At 41.8% G+C, this 27239-nt stretch overlaps 2 protein-coding genes across 3 annotated transcripts in view; one reads left to right on the top strand and one right to left on the bottom strand.

The window, feature by feature from the left end:
• Positions 1-1098: 1098 nt before the first annotated feature.
• On the bottom strand, positions 1099-26537 carry PLEKHJ1 (pleckstrin homology domain containing J1). Of its 2 annotated transcripts, none has more exons than XM_056574210.1 (6): positions 26295-26537; positions 13210-13277; positions 5209-5275; positions 4704-4794; positions 3103-3181; positions 1099-3019 (listed from the first exon to the last, which is right to left on the bottom strand). In XM_056574210.1, the coding sequence occupies exons 1-6, from the start codon at positions 26386-26388 to the stop codon at positions 2954-2956; spliced, it is 465 nt and encodes a 154-aa protein (XP_056430185.1). In that variant the 5' UTR covers positions 26389-26537; the 3' UTR covers positions 1099-2953. The 2 variants fall into 2 exon arrangements, with proteins under 2 accessions (XP_056430185.1, XP_056430196.1); XM_056574221.1 differs by having other exon boundaries at positions 3103-3166.
• Positions 26460-27239, top strand: part of SF3A2 (splicing factor 3a subunit 2) — a 32758-nt gene continuing 31978 nt past the window's right edge. The window contains exon 1 of the mRNA XM_056574195.1: positions 26460-26596. The gene's annotated coding sequence lies outside the window, so the exon portion shown is untranslated. The remainder of the gene's footprint in view (positions 26597-27239) is intronic.

The following is a 27239-nucleotide window of genomic DNA, read 5'->3' as shown; positions in this document are numbered from 1 at the left end:
TGTAGGTATAATCAGTGTACATCATAAGAACCATAATGGTACAATACACATTATCATTACCACAATGGAGAGGAGTAAGTGTGCGAGCCTCCACCACCCAACGTCTCGCTCAGGGCTTCATCCGGGGCGTCGGGGTTTTGTCAATGTATTTCTATTCACATTTGTGGTTCTCTTTTGGACTTTTGTGTTTTCAATGTCCTTTGCACTGTGCCACCTTATCTTTGTTTAAGTTATTGTAACCATTATGGTTCTTATGATGTACACTGATTATACCTACATTTGCTACTAAGCTGTATGCCTAGTGCGTGGTCTCCTGCTAGTTGGTTTCTCCAGGACTTTTGTTATTACTTTGTAATACTTTTATAGGTTTTTAAATGTGTGTCATTTGGAGCATATTTTTTTTATAAAGTTTGTTTAATAAATTTTGGGATCGTTATGTGCTCATTTCTGGTGTTTCTAAGAAAATAAACATAAACAACATCATATTTTTACCTGTTAAAACACTCAACGGTTATTCTAAGATTCAACAAGTTTCTTCTAGTTTTGATGCATTTTATCTGGGTACCCTGTTACCATGGCATAATAGAAAGTCAATGTCAGTGTTCATTCAACAAAAGTAAAAAAATAAAAATGAAAAATACATAAAATGGTTCTAAAATGGGGCTATTCAGGCCAGTGCTTCTTAAACTGAAAAGAGGGTGTTACTGCCTTACTGATGAGGTTCCCCCTATTTGTTAGTTAGGTGGTTTTTTACTAAAGTGACTATAAGGCTGCTTTTACACTATAAAATTCATCCGTTTTAAAGATCCGTCTGATGTTCCGTCATGAAAACCCTGCAAATCGGCCGTTAGAAAATCCCATTATAGTCTATGTGATTTTTACATTATTCGTTTTAATCCGTTATTAATGACAGACATTATTTTGTGACGGGAGAATGAACGGAAGAAATAGTGCATGCAGTATTTCTCCCGTTACCCTCTTCCGTCACAAAATAACGTCTGTTATCAATAACGGACTATAACGGATTAAAACGGATAATGTAAAAATCACAGACTATAATGGGATTTTCTAACGGCCGATTTGCAGGGTTTTCATGACGGAACATCAGACGGATCTTTAAAACGGATGAATTTTATAGTGTGAAAGCAGCCTACGCTGCATGTGTGCTGCACGGTCCTTTCTCTGGTTACAACAACATCTGGTTCAGCAACATTACTGAAACATCTTATATTTATATTATAGTAATACAAAATTTAAGAGATAAATGAAATGTAGACAAGGCATTATTTAATATTTTTGCAATCACTTCCACTACAGATGGCAAGGCCCCAATAGAAACATTTTGAGAAGCCTTGATCTAAAAAAACAGAACAAAAAAATATAAAAAATTTGCCTATCTGCTAAAATCATATGTATTTTTTCCCATTTTGGAAAAATAAAAATTTGACATAAAAAAAATAAAATAAAAAATTCTGCCTTTATCTTCTTTAGAAACATTGCCACTAATATAAAGGGAATCTGTCATTAGTTTCATGTTGCCAGAACAATGGGCAGCATGAAAGACTAAGGCCGGCTTTACACTACGGAATCTCCTGCTGGACAAAATCCGGCGGGAGTTTCCAAATGCGGGCAGCGCCAACCACACAGACATTGCTGTCCCCACAGACTGAACAAGTTCAATGTTCTGGCGCTGTTTTTAGAGGGGATTTTGCCCAGCCAAAAGTCCGCCTAGAAAACTGTGAAGTCCACTGTGCAGCAGAATCCCATTGGCAGCATGGAACGCTGCTGCGCCTGAAATTCTGCTTGGAAATTCTAAATGGAATTCTGCTCAGAAATTCTGTAGTGTGAATTTTCTAAGCAGAATTGAGCTCCAGAATTCCACTTTGAAAATATGGCAAAGGATTCTCCTGCACCACTCTCGAAAATGAATTTCCGCAATGGACATTCCTCCGTGGAAATTATGGTCTCCAGACTCCACTGAAAAAATTAATCTGTTCATACTTTTAGCGGAATCCACTCTGAAATGTATTGTCGTTTATTGAGAAGGTGCAATTTAGATGGAATATTCCAGGAAGAGATTCTGTAGTGTGAATAAGCCCTAACACACATCCTCATCACACTAATGTGATTCATGATTCATCAGGGCAATCTCCATGCCCCAAGTAGCAGATGTCTCTCTCGCTCTATTTGTGTAAATGGTTCCCTTTAATAACCCCTTCAACATGGATAAAGATGTTTAGTTTTTTTTTAGTTTATCAAATAAAATCTGTCAGAACACTGCTGCATGCAGGAAATCTCAACAAATGAGGAGCAACACCTAAAAGTGACTAACGCATTGAAAGAGGATCACAGTGGGGGGGGTTTATTATTTATCTTGTGGGTCTAGTTTACATCCGGTTTATTAACCAGTCATACTATGAAGGCCAATAAAACACACCAGATAAAAACTAAAATGTGGCCTCAAAACCAGTTTCTAAACTAGGATACAAAAGACTCAGTGTAACATTTACTGTAAACTACTGTATGGGATTGGCTGCTTTTAAACTCCCCACTGTGCTACTGTACAGTATTTATTTTATCTTAGATATGGTTTGCTGTTCACACCAAATGTTACAGCAAATAGATAAATGGAAATGTCAGTGCTGAAACTACGTTTAGAAATGTAAGTGCCCATGTATCTTTAAATTAAGACTTTGTGTAATAAAAACATTCAACTATCTCAAGGTAAACAAGTGCAGAGCAAGGGATGAGTCCATTGGAGAATGCTTACATCCGACGTGAACCAATTTGTCTCAGTCGTCCTTCAATTTTCAGTTTTTGCATCACTAATCTTGGACAAGCGATCACCCAGTTTATCAGATACAGCCTAATACAGATTGTACCGACAATGAAAGACAATGAAGTGTCTGGGCTGAAAAACAAGGCTGTTGCTTGAACAGAGACAAGATGCACATCAGATGCTTGTGGGTTCCAGCTGAAAACGAGATTCCTCCGATATTCCATATTGCTCCAAAGGATCCTACACGCATAAGCCAAAGTAAGTATCTTATTAAACAGAAATGCCATGAAATATTCAAAATGACCCCCATACTCTTAACTCACCTTTCCACTAACTTTCAGAATTTCATTTCTATAAAACAGGAGACTTTTCCTCATGAACTCGTAGCTGAAACAGCAAAAGCTCAAAAATACAAAAACGTAATGTCTCTATAATTTGGCTAAATATGCCTACAGAAGAACAAAATTAATATTTTTGTACAATCTCTGATGTACACATTAAACATCCCATGGTCATAAATTATCAAAATAATCTCAACCTAAAGCAGAGGATTTTGTATTGTTTTCCTGGAAGTTTCGTTCTTCAAAAGGTAAAATTTATAACCACAGGGGGGGTCCAAGGGATTAGTTTGTGAATAAATGGTTGTACACCTGTGTGACCCTCTCTTTACTGATGGAACCGACAGAGATAGTGCTCACAAGCCCAACAGTACTGCAACACAAGCAAGTTTATTGCCGTAAACATACTAGGTGATCTTTTACAGAAAACTCTTGGTCAGGGATTGACAAATAAATTAGTATTCAGGATTTTTTTTATGACCAGCACAAAAAGTTTTAGTTTTTAAAAAGGTTGTTGTTTTTAGGTATAACAATTGTAAGGGGCATAAAACCTATCTCCATCCACAGAATAGAGGACAAGTATGATCATGGTGGGGGTCAGACCACTGGGACTTCCACGATCTCCAGAATGGGGTCTGCCCCCTTCCGAGACTATCTGATCTTGAGATCACCGTCAGTGGCCACAGCGATGCTCTGCCTCAGCAGGTCCCAAGACCAGTTAGTCTCAAAAAGGTAGGGGATGGCCCTTCAGCGCAACACTTATCCCACATTATCCCTATGCAACCATGTCCTTTCCTGTCTCTCAGCTGAGACCCAGTGATGCTCCAACAGAGAGTGGAATCCTTTGGTGTACCCCACGCCCACCCCTTTGCCTCCAGTTAAGGCACACTTGATCAAATGTATCTGACTGGACATTATCCCAACCAATTAAAAATCACACTCTTCATAGAGCCAGTCAGCCTCACAGAAGCTTTTATCCTATTGGCTACATCCTTGTAAGTAACAGCTTTATAAAACGGCAAGCATAAAATGCATATGTTCGTTGTCAGCCATTAGGAAATGGGAGGTCCTATGTTGCAGCTCAAAGTTAGTAAATAGTTTTGTGGGTAGAATTAAATAACTGGACTGTAAAACCTAGGTGCCAAGTCAAAATTTTTATCGCTATAGCAGTTTGCGCCAGGAATTCGTCCATTCCTGCTCCAAGTAGTGATTTAATCAGGTACCCAAGGATGTGAACAATAAAAAGACTGTTCTATATATCTTTAGGGTGTATTCACACACACAGTATCCTGCACATATTTGAAGCTGCAGATTTCAATGTAAACTAAATGGCTGAACAAAGATTCAAGTCAACTATGAATAGGATACTGTACGTGTGAATACACTTAATGTACACACAACTCAGTACGAACATTTTTGGGACATCGCCCTTTTTTTTTTTTTTTTTTTTTTTTTTTTTTTTTTAGCAACATGATATTTCAAATGGAATCAGGTTATTGAAAATAGTACTACACAAGGACTATACTACCCTTACAAATTTAGTGGACCTTTTAAGATCTTTCTACTTCATCCAATGTGGTGCTCACCTTGCATTAGTCAGTGCTTCTACCCACTCGTCCCGCTGTTCCCGACTGCTGCATTCAAATGAGTACTTCCTGTCTGGCTCATCAATGAAGGCTGGAAATCATTGATAAATGGTCTATTTAGTTCTTACAATATCTTGAACGAGCTAAATGAAGCTATAGATGTCACATGTTAGTGAGTCCTGCTAACAATCTGCTTGGGGTGGGGAACAAGAATAGATTGTTACCTATCAGACTTTGTTTTCACTATAAATTCTGTCCATCTTTATATACAAGATAATTATTTAGCTATCTGATGACAGTGGCCAGCTTCAGTGTTCAAGATGAAAATACAAGGGGGAGATTTATTAAAACCCGTGCAGAGGAAAAGTGGTGCTGTGACCCATATCAACCAATAAGATTGCTTCTCTTATTTTTCAGTGGTCTTTTTTAAAAATGAAAGAGAAATCTGATTGGTTGGTATGGCACCAATTTTGCTCTGCATCATATTTCCCCCCACAGTACTTACATATTAAAAAACTTTTCTCCTCTTCCTTCCTCACCATGCAGTGTTCTAAAAGCAGTGCTCCAATGGGCTATAAGAAAAATAAAATTATATATATATATATAACATATTTTACGATCAAGCAAGTTTTATTTACATTTTATTCGCCTCCTAAAGCCATAATACTTTCATTTTTACATCCACAGTCATATGGCAGAGGCAATTGTAATTAAACCTCTCCTTTAACTATAAATTTAACCATAAAACTGAAAGATATTTTGTAGAGTACAATAGAAGAAAAAAAATGCAACTTTTCAGGAATAATAATATTTTCATATCATCTACAAGAAATGAACTCAACTTCAGTGTTCTTTATTGATGAAGTACATATACACAAATACAGTGCAGGATAGAGATGGATGAACATAGATAAGGGGACGCTTCCCTGGGCAAGGGTGCCGCTTCGCACTATGAGCTTCAATTGGCTCACAACTTCAATTCACTGGAAATAGCTTTACATAAACCCTGACCTTCTGTTGCCCGGGAAACAGATCAACATAAGAGAGTGTTCATTAAAACCAACTAGACAAGCTCGGGATTTATAGTGATGCACTTAAATCCGTACAGTCATTAAATCCTAGCAGACCCATTGCTTCTAATCTAAGAATCCATCTAGCTTCTTTCCTTATCAATATCTCATGCTTGTCCTCCACATTACAAGCATGTTCCACCCTGGCAAACTGAAATCCATTAACCTCATCAGCGTGTACCTCATTCATATGCTGTATGAATCTAGTGGTTCCTGTGCCTGTCTTCAAGGTATAAACATGCTTCCGGACAATGGGAATTTTGGTGTATTTTTTTTTTTAAATAGAATTTTATTCACAGGAAATATGAAAAAGCAATATCACTGGTACATATGTGAAGCAAGCAAGTACATCGTATAAAGTACAATCAGAACAGTACATGATTAATACTCTGTATTTTATGTCAATGTGGCGGTTTGCCCGCCAATGGGACCCCCTGCGATCTCCCTGCAGCACCCGCATTATGTGCGGAGCTGCATCTCGAGGCTTGGAAACCGTAAGTTTTCGGGACTAGAGATGTGACGTAACGCCACACCCCCCTCGTGACATCATGCCCCCTCCCTTTATGTCTATTTGAGGGGGCGTAACGGCCTTTGGACAGGAGATAAAATGTCTAAAGCCGGAATACCCCTTTAAGGGACTCTAGACAGTACCATGTTGAATAGCAAAAATGTTTCATGATACGCTGTCTCTCTGTCACGTTTGGAAGATATTAAATATATCTTCTCCATTTTTGGAAAAACGCTTTAGTATGTAGGTCAGTACTTCGGAGTGTAAGCATTAGTTCTTTTTGCATGGTCCCATGAAATGATGCTAATATTTCTGCTATACTAGGGGTCACGAATGCTAGCCAGTGTCTGAGTAGGCATTTTTTAACCACTAATAAAAAGTAGATGGATACCCTTAGGGCGCTTTGTTTTACCTACAGTTGCTAAGAACAAAGAAAAAGGCTATTTTTTTCATTTGAAAATGCCCCATCACTAGGGTGATAAAGAATGCTATTTTTAATAACTGGTACATTTTACAAGAAGATGTAGATTTGAAAAAAGCTGTTAGGCTGGAACTCCGAGTTTTTTTGCAAAAACGCCATTAAAAACGCCAATTTTCCCGCACAGCGTTTTTTCACTGAAAAAATACCGTGCGGGAAAATTGGCATTTTTAATGGCGTCCAGATGTTACCTAAAAGTCAATAGTAAACTGCAAAACGCCAGATTCACTTGGCGTTTTTCAGTTTGGCTTTTTTTTATCCTTTTGGCATTTTTTCAGCAATTTCGGGTTCAGAGGCTGGATTTTCAAAATGCCCGACAAGAAAAACGCCATGTTGGTTTTAAATTTTGTGTTTTTGCAGGCGTTTATTTTTATTTTTTGGACTTAAGCAATCCAAAATATTTATGGAGATAACTTTTTTTTAATTAAAATTTCGTAGGGTACCCTAAAAAAATTTAAAAAAAGATACAATTGTATCTAATTTATTTTTATTACAAAATGTTTATTCATTTTTAAACAGAGATCAATTTATGTGGGCGGGTAGGGCACTAAAAATGTAGCATTGTAGTGTGTGTGTGTGTTTTTCACTTTTTGTTTTACAGTTTTTAGGTAGTACTACTACTCCCAGCATGGAACACTGTTTCATGATGGGAGTAGTAGTACCTGTACTAATTGACAGATCCCCAGTTGCAATCCTCCTGTATAATGTATAGATGCGGCGGCCGCTCTTCTATGGTCCCCTGCACTGAAGTATATATACATTCATATTTCCCGCAGAGAGCTGTGATTGGCCAGATGGTTCCAGCCTATCACAGCTCTAGGAATGTGTGTGTATATATACAGCAGTGCAGGGGACCATAGAAGAGCGCCGGATCTATACATTATACAGGAGGATCGCAGCGGGTGTCAGTAGTGATACCCGCTGTGATCTTTCCTTAACTACAAGTACTATTACTCTCAACATGGAGTTCACTCTCCTCCATGCTTGGAGCTGTAGTACCTGTATTAATAGACAGATTGCATCATGTGTCAGAAATTACACTCGCTGCGGTCTATTAAAGGGGTAGTCCAGTGGTGAACAACTTATCCCCTATCCTAAGGATAGGGGATAAGTTTGAGATCGCAGGGGGTCCGACCACTGGGGCCCCCTGCGATCTCTCTGTACGGGGGCCAGGCTCTCCGGCCAGATAGCGGGTGTCGACCTCCGCACGAAGCGGCGGCCGACACGCCCCCTCAATACATCTCTATGGCAGAGCCGGAGATTGCCGAAGGCAGCGCTTCCTTAGGATAGGGGATAAGTTGTTCACCACTGGACTACTCCTTTAATGCAGGTACTACAACTCCCAGCATGGAGCAGAGTGTGCTCCATGTTGGGAGTAGTAGTACCTGCAGTAAGGAACAGATCACAGCAGATGTCACTCCTCCTGACACCTGCTGCAATCCTCCTGATGTGAATGTCGGGATCAGCTGTTCTCAGGGCTACAGAGTCGGGAGAACAGCTGATGCTGGGCCGTAGGTATACATCGTATATCTACTGCCCAGCAAGAACTTACAGTGAGCCTGAAATGTGTATACAGTATACACATTGCTGGCTCACTTAACCCCTTGGTGAGCTGTGCGCAAGCCCAGCAAGGAAAGAGTTAACTTACACTGCTGGATAGTGTAGGTTAACCTTTGCGTGGTATACACTATATACAGCTATCTAAAGATAGCTGTATATAGTGTATACAGAAGACGGAGTGATGACATAATTAGTGATGACATAATTAGGGGGCGGAGCTACAGAAGGGAACCAGGCTAGTAAATCTGAAGCTCTGTTCACATTGTCCATTTTGTATAATGTGAACAGACCCTTCTGGCAGTGTCTACCCAGACAGGGAGACTCCAGCTGTTGCTAAAACTACAACTCCCAGCATGCCCAGACAGCCAAAGGCTGTCTGGGCATGCTGGGAGTTGTAGTTTTGCACCAATTGGTGGCTCCCTGTTTGGGTAGACATTGCATTATGGGTGCTCTCCCCAGCGGACAGCGCCAAAAATGTCATAACCAAATTTTTTGTGTTTTTTTTCTTCTCGTTTCAGATCAGTGTATGTAGAGGATTACGGCGGATTCGATTGATTACGGCGGATTAATTTTTTTTCTTTTAATAAAATGGTTAATGAGGGCTAAAGGGGGAGTGTTTTTTTTTTTTATAAAATAATTTTTCCAATGTGGTGTTTTTTTTTTTTTTATTGAATTTTTCAGTAGTGGAAGCCGGTCTTATTGACGGAATCCATTACTAAGCTAGGGCTTAGCGCTAGCCCCAAAAACAGCTAGTGCTAACCACCAATTATTACCCTGGTACCCACTGCCACAGGGGTGCCGGGAAGAGCCGGTACCAACAGGCCCGGAGCGTCAAAAATGGCGCTCCTGGGCCAAGGCGTTAACAGGCTGGAGTTATTTACACTGGGGAGGGCCAGTAAAAAGGGTCCTCGCCCACCTAGGCTGTTGCTGTTTGGTTGGTATTGTTCTGAGAATGAAAATACGGGGAACCCTATACGTTTTTTTTTTTTTTTTTAAATAAAATAAATAAAAAAAAAAAAAAAAAAACACACAGGGTTCCCCGTATAGATAGCTGTATATACTGTATACTGCCCAAACAGCTATAGGAGCAGGGAATGCTGTCAGTATAATGACAGAATTCTCGGCTCCTGTATAGCCTACACAGGTACACTATGCACCCCTGTATACTATACTGCCGGGAAGGTGAGTAGTGATGCTATACATCATTCCTCCTCTCCTTACACTCTCTGGACCAAGCGCTCAGCATCCGACCCACAGAGTGGTACCCTGAAGGCAGTGAGAAAACTGCCACAGGGGACAAACTGGCTATTTCCATACACCAGGAAAAACGCCAGTAAAAACACCAGAAAAACTGCCAACATGCAAGGAAAATTCGTGGCAGTTTTTCCTGGCGTTTTTGCTGGTGGGAAAAAATCTCAGTGGAATCCTAGCCTTAAAGAAAAACCGATTGTGACATAAGAAAAACATGACAATTAGAGATTACATATAAAAACTAAGTAAGAAAAATACAGAGCAAAAGGATTGGAGACCTAAAAAGGTATTTATTGCTGTGGGTTATGCTCTTCTTCTCCTATGAATACTAACTGTAAGGAACTTTAGTTGGCAGGGCATAGGGTAAAAGTAAATCAATTAATTACCTGTTGTTCCACTTATACTGTATGTGCTCTATTTTGTATGTACGGAGTTAAGTGTATTACTATTAATCCCGAGCTTGTCTAGTTGGTTTTAATATGCTTTTATTAGCAATAACTTTTTGTTGATCTGTTTTCATGGCCACAGAAGCATCTCCTTATCTGTGTTCATGCACTGTATGTGTGCATATGTACTTCTTTATGAATATAGAAGACCGAAGTTGAAGCTGATAGCGAGTGCCCCGTCATTCACTTCTTGTGGAGGATAGGATTTGTGACTGCAATACATACAGAGAGCACTGCCTGGCAGATTTAGCTATCCACATTAGGAACAGTGGATTGCAGAGGGTTAAGCTCACTTCACACTGGGCGAGTCCCAGCTGTTACCAGCATATTAGAATTAACTCTTTAGATCTTCTGATCAAAGTTGATGATGGGATCTAAAAATTTCTAAAATGCTGGTGCCAGTCCTTTAGTTGGGCAGATTGGGACCTCGGCAAACCAAATGTAATAAATATGAATAAACTTTACCACTTGTCACATAAAATAATGTAAACAAAAATAAAAAAAAACATGTTATCTTAGCTTGCGGAAATGTCCAAACTATTAAATAAAACTTCAGGTTGAGAAAAAACACAATGGCGTAAAAAATGAGCCCTCATACAAACCTTTATAAGATAAATTAAGTGTTACAGAAGTCAGAAGGTGACATTTTCTTGAGTAGTAAAATAAAAAAAAGTCCATATGAAATAAGTATGGCTTTAATTGTATTTACCTACGAATGTCAGAAAGATTAGGTAAGCAAGAAAAAAGTGCAGATAACATGCACAACATGCAATTTTGGGGAGAGTGTTACTGAGAATCTGATTGGGGCAGGGCACACAGGAAGGACATTATCCTCATTGAGATGGGAATAAGAAAACAGCTAGAGTCTGAATCCTGAACAGCAAAGCAGTTCACTTATCCTGCAAAAGATTACCAACAAGGCACCCCAAAACAGGGGAAAAAAATAAAAAATAAAAATCACAGAAGTGGGATGCATGCATGTGCATATACACACCCCCACCATTAGTGTACCGCTATAGTAGCCCTCTGAAAGTAAGATAGCAAGTGTGTGGTGAACTCCTTAAAAGGGGTACTCCAGAGAAAAACCTTTTTTTTTTTTTTTTTTTTTTTTTAAATCAACTAGTGCCAGAAAGTTAAACAGATTTGTAAATTACTTCTATTAAAAAAATCTTAATCCTTCCAATACTTATTTGCTGCTGAATACTACAGAAGAAATTATTTTCTTTTTGGAACAGAGAGCTCTCTGCTGACATAATGACCACAGTGCTCTCTGCTGACATCTCTGTCCATTTTAAGAACTGTCCAGAGTAGGAGAAAATCCCCATAGCAAACATATGCTGCGCTGGACAGTTCCTAAAATGGACAGAGATGTCAGCAGAGAGCACTGTGTTCCAAAAAGAAAAGATTTTCCTCTGTAGTATTCAACAGCTAATAAGTACTGGAAGGAGGATTAAGATTTGTTTTTAAATAGAAGTCATTTACAAATCTGTTTAACTTTCTGGCACCAGTTGATAAAAAAAAAAAAAAAAAAAAAAAAAGTTTTCCACCGGAATACCCCTTTTTAATGAGCCATAAACAATATAGAAATAAAAAATTTGATAAAAAGGTATAATATTAATCTTTAATTTAAAATTACAAATACATTTAGAGAAAATACAAAAAGAGTGTAAAGTAGGCCTCTTGGTTGTCCACTGAGGTCAGAAACTCGCCTGGGTCTATGAAGGCAATAACCGTCTGTAAGGACATCATGCGCAAACAGTGCAGGTGTAGGTTAAGCAAGAATTGATGGAAATAATCCACCTTTTTGGGCACCAAAGAGCTTTGAATGACAACCTGTGTACTGTTACTGAAAAAAAAAAAAAATAAGACATATGGATGCCCACCCAAGGAAGAGACTCCAGAAGGTTTCCAGAAGGGACTGGGTCTGAATTGTGGAGGGAAATAACCAAAAGGATTAAAAAGAGGAATCCTTGTGGCAAAGAGTAGGACAATGGGACTTTGCCTGCGGCAAGAGAGAACTCTTCCCTCCTGTAGCCTCAATTTCCATTTCAACCAAGCGCTTGATGAAAAAAAGCGATTTCCCAAAAGGAGAGACCGGTAAGAGAGCACTTGGAAGCAGAGTCCAAGTTCCAAGCTTGATACCATAGGAATTGGTGAGGCACAACAATGTTGCTGGCGACCGAGGCATAACAGTTGGACAAATTAAGGAGGGGGGGGGGTGTCAGGGTAGAGGTATTTAACCGCATGGGTAATCTGCCTAGCAAGTTCTGCAAACTTGGTAGAGGGGCCAAAGACAAGATCACTTAAAGTTGTTTGGACCAAGCAGAAACCACCTTGGTGACCCAGGTGGAGGCGAAAGCCAGAATGAGAGATTAACCGGTGCTTTAAAAGCAGACTTGACAAGAATCTCTGTATGCTTGTTGGAGGTTGCTTTTGATGGAGGTAGGGACTTCCACAGGCGACATAGAAAGGGTCCCCCAAAGACGACGGGGTCCATTTAGCAACAAGATCAGATAGAAAAGGGCAGAGGCTAAAATGTAATTACAGGTGTTTCCATCCTTGTTCCAGAAGAATGTCTAGGGCTGCAACTATAACAATGATTCTAAAGATTGATTAATCGATCATTTTTTTAAATCAATTAATCAGAAAAAAAACAGCAAAGTGACAAAAAGAAATAAAAAGGAAGGGCCCAAACTGGGGTGGATTCCGAGACAGGGCGGTCAGGAAGAGAGTCATGGACCAAGAATCCGCATTGCAGGCAGAACAGGATCGCTCAGCCTGATCAGGAAGATTGCATTTACGAACAAAGCAAACTCCGGAGCACAGGGCATAGGCCGGGGCCGACCACCACAGTCAGACATACTGAGGAGGGACTGCGACTGTTGTGACAGCTCAGTGGGTGGCTGTGCGTTGAGGGAGAAGGCCAGGCTTGTAAGTTATTTAGCAGTAAAAGGGTGATCCAGGGTTATAAAAATAGCACCACAAATGTCCAATTCAGCTATTTTTCTATCCTGGACAACTCCTTTAAGGTGTTAAATTATAACCCAAATTTTAAAGGGATTAAAAGTAAAAACATAGCTGCTTTCTTCCAGAAACAGCACCAAGTTTGTTTGTGGTTTAGCGTCTCAGTTCCACTGAAGCGAATAGAGCTAAGTGATAATACCACACACACTTGAGGACAGAAGTTACCCACCTCTTCTTCATCTGCCCGAAAGTAAAACAGAAAATTCACAACCAATTTCACCAGACGCTTCTTCAGTACTGAATGAAGAGAAGGACAGTACATAAACAAAAGCCGCATTTAATTCAAGAAAAAGAACATTTGCAATATAACAAAGTACATCAAACTGTTCTGCTACACACTGTGCTGTATGAAAAGCTTGCTGAAGAGGCCATATTGCATTCCCTCTATACATGTATGAGCAATGGTGTGTCTCTATTATTGCCCTTGTGTCTTGCTACTTAAAGGGGTACTCTGCCCCTAGGCATCTTATCCCCTATCCAAAGGTCTGCCATTGGGGTCCCCCACAATCTCTCCTGCAGCACTCCTGTTTCTCAGCTGCACAGAAAGAGGATCGATCTGAGGCTGATGACGGGTGATGCAGTGGACGGACTATCGTGACATCACAGCTCCTCCCCCTTGTGCCCCCTCATTGTAAGTCTATGGGAGGGGAAGTGATGGCCGCCACGCCCCCTCCCATAGACTTGCATTGAGGGTGCGGAGCTGTGACGTCACAATACTCCGTCCCCTGCATCACCCGTCATCAGCCACAGATCGATCCTCGCTCTGTGCAGCTGAGAAACAGGGGGTGCTGCAGTAGAGATCGGGGAGGTCCCCCTATCCTTTGGACAGGGGATAAGATGTCTAGGGGCGGAGTACCCCTTTAAGGATGCCGGGCATTTTCTCCTACTCTAGACAGTTCCTGACATGGACAGAGGTGTCAGCAAAGAGCACTGTGGTTGTGACAAAAGAAATCCCAAAAGAAAATTATTTTCTCTGTAGTATACAGCCCCTAATAAGTACTGGAAAGATTAAGATTTTTAAATAGAAGTAATTTACAAAATCTGTTTAACTTTCTGGCATCAGTTGATTTAATTAAAAAAAAAAAATTCCACCGGAGTACCCCTTTATTGTGAATAAGTCCCTCCCCTAATAGAAGTTTGAATCACCCTCTTCCCATTTTATAAAATAAAATAATGTAATGAAAAATAAACACAGATGTGGTATTGCTGCATGCGTAAATGTCCAAACTATTAAAATATAAAGGTTCAGGGATGTGGAATTCCTATCGCCCGACGCCCAGGACATGCAGTTCCGGGCGCAGGGCAGGTGAATTTTTCAGGCCCTTAGCCCTGCTTCGGGCAAGCAGGGCCGGACCTGAAAGCCCCCGACAAGCACTGCGGCGCTTAGAGGAGTGTATGGAGCGGGCTACCGACTCCTGCCAGCTCCATACTCTGCAGCCCCCGGCTGTTATCAGTAGCTATGTGCCGCCGCTAATAGCCAGCATGCGGCGATTGCATTTACCTTTTAGATCGCCATTGTCAAAGCTGACAACAGCATCGAAAAGGACATGTAAATGCTCCCTAGTGGGCTAGTGGGGTGGAGGTTTGGACGATGCACAATAGAGGTAGCCGGAGGGCTTACCTCTGCTTCCCTGGTGTCTGTGGCTCTCTCATTGATAGAGTCTGGCTGGACCAGGCTCTATCAATGGATCGCAGAGCATACAGATCAATGGAGTTCAATAGAACTCTGTTTATCTGCATGAGGAATCTAATGAATCCTCCTAAAAGCCCCCTAAGGGACTAAAAGTGTAAAATAAATAAATAAAAGTTTAATAGACACATTAACCCCTTCAATATTAAAAGTTCTAATTACCCCCTTTTCCTATATAAAATATAAAGAGATGTAAACATAATAAAAATAAACACATTTGGTATCGCTGCATGCGTAACTGTACGGACTATTAAAATATAACATTATGTATCCCGTACGGTAAATAAGGTAAATGTAAAAAATAATGAAAAAAAAAAAAAAAAAACAGAATATCAATTTTTAGAATATTCCATTAAAAAAAAAAAAAAAACACGATTAAAAAGTCAGATGAATACCAAAATGGTACTGATACAAAAAAAAGAGATTATGGCCCCCAAAAAAAGAGCCCTTATACAGCCTCGTAAGCAGGAAAAATAAAAATATAATAAAAAAAAACCACAGGGTCAGAAAATGGCAATAAAAAAAAATTCTAAAAAGTTCTGATTTTTTTTTTAATTTGTAAAACATGACGGAAACTATACAAATCTGGTATTGGTGTGATCAGGCCGATCTAAAGTATCAAAATAACATATCTCAACCACAAGGTAAATGGCGTAGAAAAGAAAACCACCAAATTTACAAAATTATCTTTTACTTTTTCTATTTCACTTCAATACATATATTTTTTTGATTCCGAGCATATGTTGTGGAATAATTAAAAAGGTGTCATTATAGTAGGTAGTTATGGCTATTATAGGGGGCAAGGAGGAAAAAATGAGAGTGTAAAAGGGGACAAGTGGATTTTTCTCAGTTTTAGTCCCGTGGACAAGTAGTTTTTTTAATTAAATTTCCACCCTCTTCCATAGAAGTCTATTGAGCTTCCATTTTAAGAAGAATTTCGCTGGCGGAAATTCTGTTGTGTGAATAGACCCAAACTGATTTGGAGTTGTCAGGAGTTGGGACCCCAATAATTTGGTATTTATGGCTTAGGCTAGGTCTATATTTGTTTATGTCACAGCCCTTGTCTTGAACTACAGACAACGCAGCACATGCAGAGTAGAACTCCACAGGGCCGCCGCGAGTAGTTCTACTGCACATGCACCATCAAAGTGCATTGCGGCATAATGCATACAGTTTTATGCAAAAGTTTAGACCCCCCTGACCATTTCCATGATTTTCATAAATAAATATAGGTTTTTTTTTTTTATAAAAAAACTACTTGTCCAAAGGACTGCAACAGAGAAAAATCTACTTGTCCCTCATGACGATCCACTTGTCCGGGCCAATTTTCGCTTTTACGCTCTCATTTTTCCTCCTCGCCCTATAATAACCATAACTACCTACTATAATGATACCTTTTAATTCTTCAATAACATTCTCCAAACAAAAAAAAAACTAAAAAATATTATATAATAATTGGTGAAGTGAAATTGAAATAGTAAAAGATAATTTAGCAAATTTGATGGTTTTCTTTTCTAGGCCATTTACCTTGTGGTTGAGATAACATGTTGTTTTGATACTTTAGGTCACCTGATTACAGCAATACCAGATTTGTATGGTTTCCGTCATGTTTTACTAATTAAAAAAAAAAAAAATTCTAAACTTTTTTTAATTGCCCTTTTTTGACCCCTGTAGCTTTTTTTTTCCCCGGATACCAGGCTGTACGAGGGATCACTTTTTGGGCCATAATCAGTTTTTTGTATTGATACAATTTTGGTATTGATCTGACTTAATCGCTTTTTAACTTTTTTTTCTGGGATATTATAAAAATTGCAATTCTGTGGTTTTACATTTACGTATTTTACTGTACGTAATTTACATAATGTTATATTTTAATAGTTCATACAATTACGCACGCAGCGATACCAAATATTTTTATTATGTTTACATGTTTTTATATAGGAAAAGGGGGTGATTTGAACGTTTAACATGGAAGGGGTTAATATGTTCATTTTTTTTATTAAAACTTTTTTTTCTTACACTTTATTAGTCCCTTAGGGGACTAATAGGAGGACTCATTAGGATTCCTCATACAGATCAATAGAGTTCTATTGCACTCCAATGATCTGTGTGCTCTGTGATCCATTGATAGAGCCCAGTCCAGCCAAGCTCTATCAATGACAGATCCACGGACACCAGGGAAGCAGAGGTAAGCCCTTTGGGTACCTCTATAGTGGATCCACCCCACTAGCCCACCAGGGAGCATTCACATGTCCCTTTAGATGCCGTTGTCAGCTTTGACAGCAGCAATCTAAAGGGTTAATAGCCAGCCGTGGCGATCGCAGCATGCTGCCTATTAGCGGCGGCCCCCAGCTACTGAAAACAGCCGGGGGGCTGCAGAGTATGGAGCCGGCTCCATACAGACTGCTGAGCGCCACCGCGCTTGTCAGGTCCGGCCCTGCTTGCCTGTCCAGCGCCCGGAACTGCATGGCCGATCGGAATGCCACATCCCTGAAATAATTGGGTGTTCTTATCAGCAATATAATTTTGAGCTAATATCTGAGACACAGTAATATAAATTTCAGTAGTGAAATGAGGTTTATAGAATTACAAAAAAGGGCAAACTGCATCAAAACGAAAGTAGACTGGTGCCTAAATTTGGGCACCACAACAGAAATATATCATGATTATTTTGTTGAGCCTCCTTTAGCAGAAACAACGGTCTCTAGACGCTTCCTTTAGCCGGTAAGGAGTGTCTGGCTTTTGGATGAAGACATCTTGGACTGTTTCTTCTTGCAAAACATTGTTAGATACATTCCTGGAACAAAATAACATTAATGCTTATGCAGAATTATAAAACTACATCCCTTCCCCTTATCCCCTTACACCCTTCCCTTCAATTCCCTGGTTGGACTTGATGGACGTATGTCTTTTTTCAACCATACTAACTATGTAACATCTCAGTTCAGTTAGGTTTGATGGTTGCGAGCACGGACAGGCTGCCTCATATCACACTACAGATTTTCAATAATATTCCAGTCTGGAGACCGGGATGGCCATTCCAGAACATTGTCCTTGTTCCTCTGCCTAAACACCAGAGTAGATTTGGAGCAGTGTTTTGGGTCGTTGTCTTGTTGAAATATCCAGCAGTGTCGGAATTTCAACATTGTGATTGATTCCTCTACATTATTCTCAAGTATTTGTGTGGAATCCATGTGATTGAACAAGACTCCCAGTACCGGCACTGGCCACACAGCATGATGGAACCTCCACCAAATTTTACTGTTTGTCTTGTAATGCTTTATTCTTTTGATGCCATGCATAACGCCCCTTGTTATGACCAAATAACTCCAACTTTGTTTAATCAGTCTACAGCACATTCTTCCAAATTGGAAGGTTTGTCCAAATGTGCTTTTCCACACCTCAAGCGACTCAAGTGGCTTCTTCCGCATCGCTCTCCCATACAGCTTCTCCTTGTGCAAAGTGTGCTGAATTGTTGAATGATGCATAGTGACACCATCTGCAGCAACATGATGTTGTAGGTCTTTAGATGTGATCTGTGGCTGTTTTTCCCATGCACATATTTTGCTTTTGCCTCACTGATACAGTGTCCCCCCCGACCTACGATGGCCCCGACATATGATCATTTCAGCATACGATCACTCTCAGAGGCCATCACATGTTGAAGGCAGCATCAACATACGTTGCTTTTGTATGTCGGGGCCATCGCATAAACTGCTATCCGGCAGCGCAGACTGCTTCAGCTGCAACCGGATAGCCATTTATGGAGCCCTGTGTGGTCCGCTGACGATCACTTACCTGTCCTCGGGGGTCCGGCGCGTCCTCTTCGGGATCCCTTGCATCGTCGGAGCTCTCCATCGTCGTCATCACTTCGCTGCGCACGCCCTCCCGTCATCATATAGGAGCGGCGTGCGTAGCAAGGTGATGACGGCGATGGAGAGCGAGGATGCCGGGGAAGCCGAGGCCTTGCTGGAGCGTCGGGGACACCCCGGGGACGCGGCGATAGCCATGGAAGGCGACATCCAGGGCAGCCGTGACGGTCCGGAGCGGCGGGGACACGCGAGTATAACCTCCAATACCAGTGGTCTTCAACCTGCGGACCTCCAGATGTTGCAAAACTCCAGGCATGCTGGGTGTTGTAGTTTTGCAACATCTGGAGGTCCGCAGGTTGTAGACCACTGTCCTATACTATACATTGCACGGATCCCTCAACATGCGATGGTTTCAACAAACGATGGTCCATTTGGAACGGATTACCATCGTATGTTGAGGGACCACTGTATTTTACTTGGCCTGCCACTTCTGGCCTTAAAGGGACTATCCAGGAATAGAACACAGAGCTAATTTCTTTCAGAAACTGCTCCCCGTCTGTCTCCAGATTGGGTGTGCTTCTGCATCTCAGTTCAATTGAAGTGAATGGAGCCAAGTTGTAAAACCACACCCAACCTGGAGACAGATGTGGAGCTGTTTTTGAACTAAATAGCTCTGTTTTTCTATTCCTAGATAACCCCTTTAACAAGGACTGTGCCTGTAATCTTCCATTTCATCACAATGTTCCTCACAGTGGACACTGACAGCTTAAATATCTGCAATAGCTTTTCGTAGCCTTCCCTAAACCAGGTTGAACAATCTTTGTTTTCAGGTAATTTGAGAGTTGTTTTGAGGCCCCCATGTTACCACTCTTCAGAGGAGAGTCAAAGAGAAAAACAACTTGCAATTGGCCACAGCTGTCACGCCCCCTCCCAAAGGCTTGCATTGAGGGGGCGGAGCTGTTATGTCACAATACTCCAGCCCCGTGATTGGCAGTCATGAGACCAGGAGCGCACATGCTCTGGGGGCTGATGGTAACAGGGTACTGTGTGAAAGATCACGGGGGTCCCCAGCGGCGGGACCTTCGCGATCAGGTATCTTATCCCCTATCCTTTGGATAGAGGATAAGATGTCTCAGCGCCGGAGTACCCCTTTAAATTCCTTTCCTCATGATTGGATGCACTTGTCTATGAAATTCAAGGCTTAATGGAGGGAATTTACAAAAAGCAATGTTGCTAAGTGTTTCTTCTCTGCCTTCATTTTGCGCCAAGGTTTGGTGCCATTGCACCGTAGCTATCAAAGTGTCTCACAGCATTTAAGAACTATGGTGCAATGTCACCAAACCAACATCCCAAAAAAAGGGTGGAAACAAATGACGTAACAACTTCCTTCCCCTGTGAAACTTTTGGCTGTGAGCAATCACTTTCTCAAGTGTGGTCTGCCTTTGTGTGGATTTGTGCCACGGCAGATCTCCTTACGCCAAAAAGCTACTAAGGAGAAAAAAAAAGGTGGATGTAGCAAATCCCTGCCCACTGCAAACCCAAGAGTGTTCTAAACTAGAGCACTTTCTGTTTTGCTCTAAAGCTAATGTCACAATGCGTTGACGCAAAGCACATGCGACAAATTTAGAACAAAAATAAGCTTATGTGTGACTTATTTACCAACTGGTTTCAGCCTGTTGATAATTTTCTTTCACGTGAGCAATTTTTCCTTTTTTACTTTGGTAGTAGCTTTTTCTGCTCCATGTTTGAGCTGGAGTAAATTTAGTCAATTTTTAACCCTGTTTTTTTTGTGCAGTTGTGCAGGGGTGTGGAAATTTAAAAAAAAACTACTTGTCCAAGGGACTAAAGCGGAACACAATCTACTTGTCCCTCAAGAAATTCTACTTGTCCTGGTTGATGAAATAATTTCAACCAAAATAGTCTGATCTCCCCCTCCCCCCCCCCCCCCCCCACTAGACCACCAGGGATGGATATAAGATCCTTTAGACACTGCTGACAGTGGTGATCTAATGGTTTAATAGGTGATCGCAGTATGTCAAGATATTAGCGGAGGGAGAGCTGTAGCTCCTCTTACACCCCAGACAAGCCCAGAAAAGTCTAGATGTAACTTTTTGATCACCATAAAAAATTTCTCAAATGAAGTGACCAAAAATGAGCAATTCTGGACTATTATTTACATTTACACCGTTCACCGTACGGTTTAATTAACATTATATTTTAATAGCCTGGACATTTCCACATGTAGCGATACCACTTATGTTTATTTTTGTACATTATTTTTATTTAAAGAAAATTGGAAACTTTTATTAGGAAAGGGGCTTATTCACATATATACGCACTTTTTAAAATATTTTAATCACTATTTTTCAGTCTCAATAGGGACTTATGTTACTGGGGGGGGGGGGGGGGGTTCTGCTTCTCCAGTTTATATGGTGCATTTTGTGTCAGAAAATGCTGGAAGTTGCATTTAGTTACTAGATAACTACAACACCCAGCATGCCCTGATACAGCCTATGGTTGTGTGGGTGTTGCAGCGTGTTGCACTGTATAGTAGGACAGTTAAGGTTATTGTGTAACATGCTGGGAGTTGTAGTTTTGGTTTGTGTCAGCTGCAGAGCCATAGGATGTGTCAAGGAATACTGGGAATTGCAGTTAGTAACTACAACACCCAGCATGCCCTGATGCAGCCTATGGCTCTGCAGCTGACCCGAACCAAAACTACAACTCCCAGCATGTTACACTTTATAGTTCTACAGTTTAGGTTATGGTCCAACATGCTGGGAGTTGTAGTTTTGGTTTGGGCATGTTTGTCTGCATCCGTGGGGCTCTTGGTCGTCGGGTGAGTATGAAGGGGGGGATTCTGGGGGTGCAATTTAGTGCGGGTGCCACTAAAAATAAATAAAATTAGATGGCACAACTGCCCTAATGCCCGACGTGACAGTCCGCTCCTATACAAAACATTCATGCATACACATCATACATACACACACCCCCGCCACTGCCCCCCCCCCACATCATATATTACATATACACATACACTCACACCATACATAAACACCATACATATGCACACATCATACATACACCCACCGCTGCCCCCCCACATCATACATCACATACACACACATCACACTTAGACATTATACACACATCATACATTACATACACATCACACAGACATCATACACACATTATACATTACATACACATCACACAGACATCATACACACATTATACATTACATACACATCACACAGACATCATACACACATTATACATTACATACACATCACACAGACATTATACACACATTATACATTACATACACATCACACATAGACATTATACACACATCATACATTACATACACATCACACATAGACATCATACACACAGTATACATTACATACACATCACACATAGACATTATACACACATCATACATTACATACACATCATACACACATCATACATTACATACACTCACACCATACACTCACACCATACATATGCACACATCATACATACACCTGCCGCTGCCCACCCCACATCATACATCACATACACACACATCACACTTAGACATTATACACACATCATACATACACCTGCCGCTGCCCCCTATATCATACATTACATACACACATCATACATTACATACACATCATACACACAGTATACATTACATACACATCACACACAGACATCATACACACACCATACATATACACCATACATATGTACACATCATACATACACCTGCCGCTGCCCACCCCACATCATACATCACATACACACATCACACTTAGACATTATACACACATCATACATTACATACACATCACACATAGACACATACACTCACACCATACATATCCACCAGTGTTTCCCAACCAGGGTGCCTCCAGCTGTTGCAAAACTACAACTCCCAGCATGCCCAGGGCATGCTGGGAGTTGTAGTTTTGCAACAGCTGGAGGCACCCTGGTTGGGAAACACTGATATACACCATACATATGCACACATCATACATACACCTGCCGCTGCCCCCCCATTATACATTACATACACTCACACCATACATATACAACCACCCTTCCTGCCGCTGCCCGTATTCTCTGCCTCCTCACCTGAGCCGCCATGAGTGGACATCAGAGCTGTAGTCCCGGCGGGTGTGAGGCGAGATTTCCGTCCTCCCTCTCTCCCCTGCTCTGTGTTTTCCCCGTGCAAACAAGCAACCGCCCCGTGGTGGATTAGGTCCTGTCTAGACAGATCAGGGGGAGGGGGAGGGATAGAGCTGTGTGCGGGGGATGGAAATGTGCACGGAGCTGTGCTCGTCCTTTCTCTCACCCTGCTGTGTCTTCTGAGCTGCGTCCATCCTCGTCCATCCTCCGGGAGGGGAGATAAGGGGGCTCTGCAGTCAGCTGGAGGCCGCCGCCCCCCTCCATACACTCAGAGCTGGTGTGAGGTGGAGACTTCCATCCGCTCCCGCGCCTCACACCGACATTAAAGAAAAATAAGGGAGAAGTCTGTCCGGCCCTGCTAGCCCGATACAGGGCTAAATCTATGAACAATTCACCTGCCCGGCACCCAAAACTACTTGTCCCGGGCGTCGGGCTATAGGATTTCCACATCCCTGTTGTGACTGTCGCAGTTAATAAATACCTGACTACCCGTAGTCCATTTTAACCCCTTAAGGACGCAGGACGTAAATGTACGTCCTGGTGAGGTGGTACTTAACGCACCAGGACGTACATTTACGTCCTAAGCATAACCGCGGGCATCGGAGCGATGCCCGTGTCATGCGCGGCTGATCCCGGCTGCTGATCGCAGCCAGGGACCCGCCGGCAATGGCCGACGCCCGCGATCTCGCGGGCGTCCGCCATTAACCCCTCAGGTGCCGGGATCAATACAGATCCCGGCATCTGCGGCGGTTCGCGATTTAAATGAACGATCGGATCGCCCGCAGCGCTGCTGCGGGGATCCGATCATTCATAACGCCGCACGGAGGTCCCCTCTCCTTCCTCCGTGCGGCTCCCGGCATCTCCTGCTCTGGTCTGTGATCGAGCAGACCAGAGCAGGAGATGACCGATAATACTGATCTGTTCTATGTCCTATACATAGAACAGATCAGTATTAGCAATCATGGTATTGCTATGAATAGTCCCCTATGGGGACTATTCAAGTGTAAAAAAAATGTAAAAAAATGTAAAAGTAAAAGTAAAAAAAAAGTGAAAAATCCCCTCCCCCAATAAAAAAGTTAAACGTCCGTTTTTTCCTATTTTACCCCCAAAAAGCGTAAAAAACATTTTTTATAGACATATTTGGTATCGCCGCGTGCGTAAATGTCCGAACTATTAAAATAAAATGTTAATGATCCCGTACGGTGAACGGCGTGAACGAAAAAAAAGTCCAAAATTCCTACTTTTTTAATACATTTTATTTAAAAAAAAATTATAAAAAATGTATTAAAAGTTTTTTATATGCAAATGTGGTATCAAAAAAAAAGTACAGATCATGGCGCAAAAAATGAGCCCCCATACAGCCGCATATACGGAAAAATAAAAAAGTTAGAGGTCATCAAAATAAAGGGATTATAAACGTACTAATTTGGTTAAAAAGTTTGTGATTTTTTTAAGCGCAACAATAATATAAAAGTATATAATAATGGGTATCATTTTAATCGTATTGACCCTCAGAATAAAGAACACCTGTCATTTTTACCATAAATTGTACGGCGTGAAAACAAAACCTTCCGAAATTAGCAAAATTGCGTTTTTCGTTTTAATTTCCCCACAAAAATAGTGTTTTTTGGTTGCGCCATACATTTTATGATATAATGAGTGATGTCATTACAAAGGACAACTGGTCGCGCAAAAAACAAGCCCCCACACTAGTCTGTGGATGAAAATATAAAAGAGTTATGATTTTTAGAAGGCGAGGAGGAAAAAATGAAAACGTAAAAATTTAATTGTCTGAGTCCTTAAGGCCAAAATGGGCTGAGTCCTTAAGGGGTTAAAATTATTACTACGTAGTTAATTTTTGGAAGACTTGCTTTTCTCGCTTTCCAGTCAAAATGTCGCACGAAAAATCGCGTAGTCGCAGTTGCGACAATTTTGCGACAATTATAGTAAAGAAAACCTGACTAAACCCGTTGTTAAATGTCCATAAATGAGCTCACCAAACAAATTGTGTGTTCCAATTAATCAGTGCTAGGTATTTAAATGGGCACTGTCATGAAAAATAAACATATCTCTAATATACTTTTATTTAAAAAATGCTTTTAAAACATTTTAAAAGCAATTTGAAATTCGGCCACTAGGGGGCGCCCTCCTAGTGGCCGAATACAGTGCGGAGTGACGTCACTGCAAAATTCTGACTGATTCCGGCAGGAAATCAGTCGAAATAACAGCCGCAGAAAAATCAGGCGCAGTAACAGCCAGGGCTGCGCATCGGCTTCCCGCACTCGCCGACGGCCCTGCTGCAAGGTGCGGGCGGCGCGGGGGGTTGGCTGCTCCAGCAAGGTGCGGGGAGTGCTGCTCCAAGGTACGGGGGGATGGGGAGCGCTGCTGCAAGGTGCGGGGGGGATGGGGGGCACTGCTGCAAGGTGCGGGGGGATGGGGGGGGCGCTGCTGCAAGGTACGGGGGGATGGGGGGGGATGGGGGGGCGCTGCTGCAAGGTACGGGGGGGGGGTTTGTTTGGGTTTACCTACCGAGCGGCAGGAAGAGTCTCCCCCGCACCAGTCCCTCCCGCATCGGCTCCTGGCTCACTCCTTCCCCCATGAAACTCCTGTCCTGGGTGCCTCCAGTTGTTTTACCACTACAACTCCCAGCATGCCCTGACAGCCAATAGATGTCAAGGCATGCTGGGAGTTGTAGTGGTGAAACAGCTGGAGGCACCCTGTTAGGAGAACTAAGGGCGGAAGTGCCGGCCCCAGCAGGCATCAGTGACGTGGTGCTTGCTGGGGAAGTCTGCCTGGTAGTGAGCACACTACCAGGCAGACTAAATGCCATTTTAAAAATAGTAAAATAAAAATAAAGACAGGGAGGGTGTTAGGGATAGAAGTGCAATAGGCAGGGACAGAAAAAAAAAATCATGATGGTGGGAGCTACCCTTTAAATCTACAAAATGACCCAAATGTATGCACCTGTCTACTTTCCTTTTGATACAGATTGCACATTTTCTGTTCATCCAATAAACTTCATTTCATTACTGAAATATTACTGTGTCTTTCAGATATTTGATAGTTCAATTAAATTACTGATCCAAAACACCCAATTATTTATAAATGAAAATCATGGCCCTGCCTCTCAGACAGTCCTGGACACATTACAAAAAGCACCCTAAAGTCGCACTAGTGACTGGATAATACATGTTACGGGCTTATACAGAAAATAGAGCAACTTTCTTGAAAATACAGCGCCACACCTGTCTCCAGGTTGTGTGTGGTATTACAACTTGGCTCCATTCACTTCAATGGAACGGAGTTGCAGATCCACACACACAAAGGACAGGTGTGCTGTTTTTTGGAATAATCTTCGGTAATCCCTTTAAGCTGTACTGAAAGGTGTTCGCAGCTCTTTACATGTGTTTTTACGTGACAGATGCACTTTAAAATCGGAGGATTTGCTTTTTTTCTTTTTCTAAGAAGGCAGGTAGTATCTCTCCCGAGCACCTGCTCCCTCTAGTGGGCCGGAGGACTATAGTCCTTTCTTCCTATATAGCAGTAGATGCTGGCCCTACTGTCACTCACCGCTGCCCTTCTTGGGGCCCCTCATGCTTAGCTCCGCCGCTTTCTCCGCTCTCTGCCTGGAGAGGGACAGCAGCTCCTTCTCGTTATAGCGCATCCTAAGACCATGGCAAGCCCGGGTTCTACTAAGAGAGTGGACTAAGCAACGTGCCCAGTACACAGGGGAGCCCCGCCTATGCACCCGGAAGACGAGAATGTCCGAATTGTTCTTAGCAATAAAGTTCTGTGATGGACGACGTCACGTCCTGCTAGTTAGCGCACTTCCGGGGGAGAGCGAGGGAGCTGAGAAAGTGGGGAGCAGAGAGGTAAGAGAGTATAAGGATAGTCGGGGGGCTGTATGATGGGACCCCCTGCCTGCGCGGGGAGACGTGGGTTTCGTCACGCTTTGTGTGAACAGTACATAGAGCTGTGCGTCCCCTGCACATGGAGCAGAGGATTCAGTTATATGTAGACACGTAGCGGACGCCTCCGAGAATTTATAGTGTATATACAAGGCATTGGGATCCGTGTGCGTGTGAATCCAACAGCAGGTTAGGCTGGGTTCACACTACGGTTTTCAACTACGGTTCCCGCATACGTTTTCATTAGTGAAAACGTATGGAACAGTATTGAAAACCGTATACATAGGCAAAGCACTGCAAACCGTATGCACCCTGATGCATACGGTTGCGTACGGTTTGCTTGCAATACGCTTTTAAACAGTACTCCAAATCGTGTTCAACCACGGTTTTGACTCCAGTTTTAAAGCCGTACTGCAACCACATGCATATTTTAACATGGACGTCAATGGGAAACGCACATGTATACGTTCCATACGGCAAAACCGTATGCGTTTTTTTCTTTGCACATGCGCATTTGCATCCTAAAGTCCCACCAAAGACTCCTCCCATTAAAAATGGACAGAATTTTCAAAAATGTATGAGTTTTTTTTTTTCTTTATAAAAACGG

The sequence above is a fragment of the Hyla sarda genome, chromosome 1 (genome assembly GCF_029499605.1).
Source record: "Hyla sarda isolate aHylSar1 chromosome 1, aHylSar1.hap1, whole genome shotgun sequence".
NCBI lineage: Eukaryota > Metazoa > Chordata > Amphibia > Anura > Hylidae > Hyla > Hyla sarda.
Note: the sequence above shows the minus strand (reverse complement) of the source record. Positions and strands in the feature narration are given on the sequence as shown.